Raw genomic sequence first — 6,000 nt, 5'->3', positions numbered from 1 at the left:
ATTTCTATCTTTTTATTTCAGTTGTCTCATCTATCTTGAATCCTTTTTCTCTCCTTCTCCCCTAAGTAGACGTTTGATTTTACTAATCAATCGAGGTCTAATTAGAGTTAAGCCACTTAGAGATTTCTCTTATTCACTTGTCACATCAATGGAATTAATTATTTCCTTACCACTTACTATGTGCTTTTGGGCATACCACTATGTAATATAATTCATTATATTAATTTGGAGTCATTTTTGTATATTTAGGTATAATTTATGTATTTATTTGAGCATCTTAAAGAAGGCACCGTATATTCATCTTTGCATCCTCCAGATGTTCTGTGCTACCTGGCACAGAGAGAATACACAATTTATAGTTGGGATTTTGAACTATCAACACTTTGGTTTCCTTACAAGTAATGTGTAATTTCAAGATAAGTGCTTGTAGATAGAAGTAAAAATAATTGAAAAATAATTTTAATTAAGCGATGTATTTAATTAAATGGTCTACTGAGAATGGTTTTCAAAACCCTTTATGCTATAAATTCATTTTTACTCCAGAGTGCTTCTTCCTAAAGTATTCTGCCCATTCACTCCAGAAATGCATTCTCGTCACACTTACTTCTTTTTTAACAAAACATATTTGCTTAACGAAATGTTTCATGTACCTGATTTTGGAATGTGAACTTTAGTAAACTTTAAATAATCTGTAGATTTGAGTACAAATTTCAGTAAATTTAATGAGTTTCCCTACTTTAGTAATGAAACATGCTCATTACTTTCCAAAAGACTTCATAGTAAAATTATGTCTTAGATAAAAACTTCTTCTTCTTCTTCTTCTTGAAGAAGAAGAAGAAGAAGAAGAAGAAGAAGAAGAAGAAGAAGAAGAAGAAGAAGAAGAGGAGGGGAGGAGGAGGAGGAGGAGGAGGAGGAGGAGGAGAATTGAGGGTCACCGAGAGATTAAAGCAAGTGTGCTTTGGTGTAAGCAAGTGAAATGTATTTTAAAAGCTTTCCATTCCAGACAAGAAAAAGCTAAAGGAGTTCATGACTGCCAAACCGGTATTGTAAGAAATTTAAAGAGAATTATTTAAGCAGAAGGGAAGGAAAAAGGGAACATAAATATGAAAAATAAAATGGCAATAACTACATACCTATCAATAATCACTTTAAATGTAAATGATTAAATGCTCAATCAAAAGACATAAGAATAAGAAAGCAAGACCCATACATATGCTATCTACAAGAAACCCACTTAAGATCAAAAGACACACACAGACTAAAAGTAAAGGGATGGAAAAAGATATTTCATGCCAATTAATTTTTTTAAAAAGCTGGAGTAGCAATACTTATATCAGACAATATAGGCTCTGAAAGAAAGGCTACAACATGACACATAGAAAGACATTACATTATAATTAAAAGATCAATCCAAAAAGAATATATAACCCTTGTAAACATTGATGCACCAACACAGGAGCACCTAAATATATAAAACAAATATTGACAGACATAAAGAGAGAGATCGACAGTAATAAAGTCATAGCAGGGGACTTTAACACCCCATTGACATCAATGGATAGATCTTCCAGACAGAAATTCAACAAAAAAAATAGCCTTAAAAGACACATTAGACAAGATAGATTTAATTGGCGTTTTTAGACAATTCACCACAAAGCAGTAAAATATACATTCTTTTTAAGTGTACATGGAACATTTTTCATGACAAATCACATGACAGACCACAAAAAAAGTTTCAGAAAATTTAAGAAGATGGAAATCATATCAAGTATCTTTTGCAACTACAATGGTATGAAACTAGGAATCAATTACAAGAAAAAAACTTGAAAAACACACAAATACATGTATGCTAAATAATATGCTACTAAACAATGGATTAACAATTATATCAAGGAAGATATCAAAAGATACCTTTAGACAATTGGAAATGAAAACACAATGACCCAAAATCTATGGGACACAGTGAAAGCAGTCCTAAGAATGAAATTCATAGCAACATAGGCAAACCTCAAGAAACAAGAAAAATCTCAAACAGTATAATCTTATACCAAAAGGAAGAGGAAAAGAAGAGCAAAGAGAACCCAAAGTGAATAAAAAGGAAATAATAAATATGAGAGTGGAATTAAATAGAGTCTTAAAAAAAAAATACAAATGATTAATAAAACCAAAAGCTGTTTCTTTGACAAGATAAACAAAATTGATAAACCTTTAACCAGATTTATCAAGGAAAAAAGAGAAATGACCCAAATAAATAGAATCAGAAATGAAAGGGGAGACATGACAACTGATACCACAGAAATACAAAGGATTATAAGAAAATACTGTAAATAATTATATTCCAACTAAGTGGACAATCTGGAAATAATGGATAAATTCCTAGAAACATATAATCTTCCAAGACTGAATCAAGCAGAAACAGATAATCTGAGAAAACTGGTTATTATTATTAAAATTAAATCAGTAATCAAAATCTTCCAAAAACAAAAGTCCTAGACCAAACGGCTTCACAGGTGAATTTTACCAAATATTCAAAAAAGAATTAACACCCATCCTTTTCAAACTTTTCTTAAAATGTCAAGAGAAGGGAAGACTCCCAAGCTCATTTGATGAAGTCAGCATTACCCTGATTAAGACATTACAAAAAAAGTAATTATAGGCCAATATCCCTGATAAACATAAATGTAAAAACCTTCAACAAAATATTAGCAAACCGAATTCAGCAATATATTGAAAAAAATCATATACCATGATCAATTGGGATTTATTCCTGGGATGCAAAGCTGGTTCAATATCTGCAAATTAATGAACATAATATGCCACATAAACAAAATAAAAAATAAAAATCACATGATCATAGCAAAAGATGGAGAAAAAGTGTTTCATAAAACCCAGCATCCATTTATAATAAAAATCCTCAGCAAGTTATGAATAGAGGAAACAATCTTCAATATAATAAAAGTCATATATAATAAATGCACAACTAACATCATGCTCAAAGGTGGAAAACTAAAAGTGTTTTCCTTACAATTAGGAATGAAATGAAGATGTCTACTTTCACTACTTTTATTCAATATAGTATCAGAAGTCCTAGCCAAAGCAATCAGAAAAGAAAAAGAAATAAAAGGCATCCAAATTGAAAAGGAAAAGGTAGAACGGTCGTTATTTGCAGATAACATGATACTAAATAGAACCCTAAAGGTTCCACCAAAAAACTAATAAAACATAAATAAATTCAGTAAAGTAGCAGAATACAAAATTGAAATTCAGATATCAGTTGCATTTTTATATATCAATAATGAACTATCAGAAAGGGAAATTAAGACAATAATCCCATTTACAATTGTATAAAAAAACATCTAAGAATAAATTTAAACAGGGAGGTAAAAATCCATACTCAGGAAATTATAAAATATCGAAGAAAGAAATTGAAGAAGATAAAAATAAATGGAAGCATAAACCATGCATATGGATAGAAAGAACTAATGTCTTCAAAATGTCTCTACTACCCAAAGCAAACTAAGATTCAGTACAATTCCATACAGATTTCAAGATCTGTATTTCTATGAAATGAATGAGAGAAAAATGAGTATAAAGCAATTATTTCATTAATTTTCAATTACATTAGCATTTATTTTATGAAAATTGTACCATTCTATACTTATTGGTGGGATCATTTCATAAATTATATAAATGTCTAACCACTATGCTGTATACTCAAAACTAATATAAAATAATAGTGAATGTCAAATGTAATTAAAAATAAACAAATTAAATAAAGAAATAATAAAAATAAAAAGCTTTCCAGAATCTACCTGCAAGCAGATGGCTATAAGTCATGTAAAAGGGGGTATGCTTCCTTTTTTCAGATTTATTTCTTTCTAGTGAGAAATTGTGGGTAAAATGATGACAAAGAGTTATTTCTCACTTTATACAATGACTCAGTTTTTAAATTGTAAATCATGAATTCCAAATGGCTCATGCGTAATCTATCTATAAAATATGTAAAGTTCATGAATTTGAATCAACATACCAAATAGGAAGAAATACAAACTCAATTTATACATCTGGAGAAAATGATATTTTGGAGGGACAATTAACAATAATGTATTTCAGCAGTAATGTATAGGCTGAACTATCAATTATTTTGAAAGCTTAGCTTCAGACAACATGAAGAAGTAGCATATAATTAGAAAATAAAATTCATATAAATTAAAACCTTGTGAATGAAGGTGTGTAAAATTAAGAAAAGTAAATAGCAGACAGACGTGGGTCCACAAATAGTTTTTTACACACTTAAAGCAGTATAATGTTAAATGAGAAAATAAAGACTAAATGTCTAACAAAAGAGAATAAAGATACAGTATTTTTCAGTGTGCGTATAAATGAACACATGCTATGTGTATATATGCATTCATGTATACATGTATGTATTCATAAAATGTTTATGTGTGGTATAGATTGTATTTAAAACACATTTTCCTTTGAAAAGTGACAGGGCACCAATATTGCACAAGTTGTGTTAATTTGTATGCTTTTTTGTTTTATTTTTTGTAAAATATAAATATTAAAAACAATTAATCACCTTAATCTCTATAATAACTACACATAATATCCAAATTATTCACTTTTGATTGGTGCTCTTCAGTTTCATCATAGATTCAAGATTATTTACCTGAATACAGAAGGCATAGGTGTTTGAAGGTAAATCCCAGTTCTGACATTTACTAGTATGATCTTGGGAAAGCTATTTAATCTTTCTGAATTTCATTCTTTTCAATTGTTAAAAAAAAAAAACAAAATAAGCAAATAAACAATCTATGAGGCATGCTATCATGAAGATTTAATTAGATAAAAGTTAAGAGATAGATAGTTCATAAGGATTAGTTCCCTGCCTTCTACCATTGATTGTAATTCTTTGCTTGTTTCTGCAAATATATTCTTTTTAAGAATGTTATTTCTTTGAGGGAAATTTGAATGTCAAGCTATTGAGGTCCTAGACATTTCAAATTTATAAGTATGCTGTTATCACTTTGAAAAATTTGTCTTCATGAATATAAATTCTTAGAACATTCGTGATGTTTCACTTTAACTTAAATTTATAATGTTGGTCTATGCCCTTCTCAAAGTCACTGAAAACTGAATCCAATATAGATATCAAATATTATTTTATTACCTTACCTACTCTAAAGAAATGATCTACTGTTATTAAAAGATGAGTAGAAAAGTTAGACATTATTTCTACCATGGTCATTTTATAGCAGATTGAAACTCAGGATCATCAAAAAATTTATAAAAAGTTCCCCCTATATCTGTAATGTTCTATCATACTTCTACAATTACATGTGGAAATAAAAGTTTTCAAGATCAATATTTCTATGTTATAGAAATGAATGAGAGAAAATGAGTATAAAGCAATTATTTCATTAATTTTCAATTACATTTACATTTATTTTATGAAAATTATAGGATTAAATTCAGAATTCCATCTGTACTCTTTATGAAGTCTGAAAACCATGCTGTAAATTAACATTTATTTCTTATCCAAATGGTTTCCAAAACCTGATTCATTCTAAAATCTCTGAAGTGAATTTAAAATGTTATACCTATTTAACATTTCCTTAAGAAATCTGATGAGATTTCGCATTAGTTTAATTATATGCAAAATTTTATACTCCAATTGATCTGGTAACCTACATGGGTATATATGATTCAGTGGAGTAAGAAGGAATGTAGCTGCTTTGTTTTCAGCATCTTTTACGTGTGATGGTAGAAATGCTGGGCAATACTCACAGCTGACATGATGAGCTCTCCCCCCAGGCTCTGGATCTCAGCTTTAACTTGACTGCAGATTTTCAGTTGGTGAGAGTAGAATTTAATTTGTTCTAGGTAGGCCAACAAGTCCTGTTTGCATGATGGATCTGGACACTAAATATGCGTAAAAGATAAAAATGGAAATAGCAAAGTAAATAATAAGTAGATCAAAGTGAGTAAATATTGACA

The 6,000-nt window shown here is 29.3% G+C and overlaps 1 protein-coding gene across 2 annotated transcripts in view; it reads right to left on the bottom strand.

Moving 5' to 3' along the window:
- CTNNA3 (catenin alpha 3) overlaps positions 1-6,000 on the bottom strand; it is a 1,378,877-nt gene that overhangs the window by 47,095 nt on the left and 1,325,782 nt on the right. For both annotated transcript variants that reach the window (XM_006915590.2, XM_006915591.2), the window contains exon 17: positions 5,791-5,925. In XM_006915590.2, coding sequence (XP_006915652.1) covers positions 5,791-5,925 — 135 coding nt within the window. The remainder of the gene's footprint in view (positions 1-5,790; positions 5,926-6,000) is intronic.

This window comes from Pteropus alecto, unplaced genomic scaffold, assembly GCF_000325575.1.
Source record: "Pteropus alecto unplaced genomic scaffold, ASM32557v1 scaffold155, whole genome shotgun sequence".
In the NCBI taxonomy this organism is placed as follows: Eukaryota; Metazoa; Chordata; class Mammalia; order Chiroptera; family Pteropodidae; genus Pteropus; species Pteropus alecto.
This window is presented reverse-complemented; position numbering and strand designations above follow the sequence as displayed.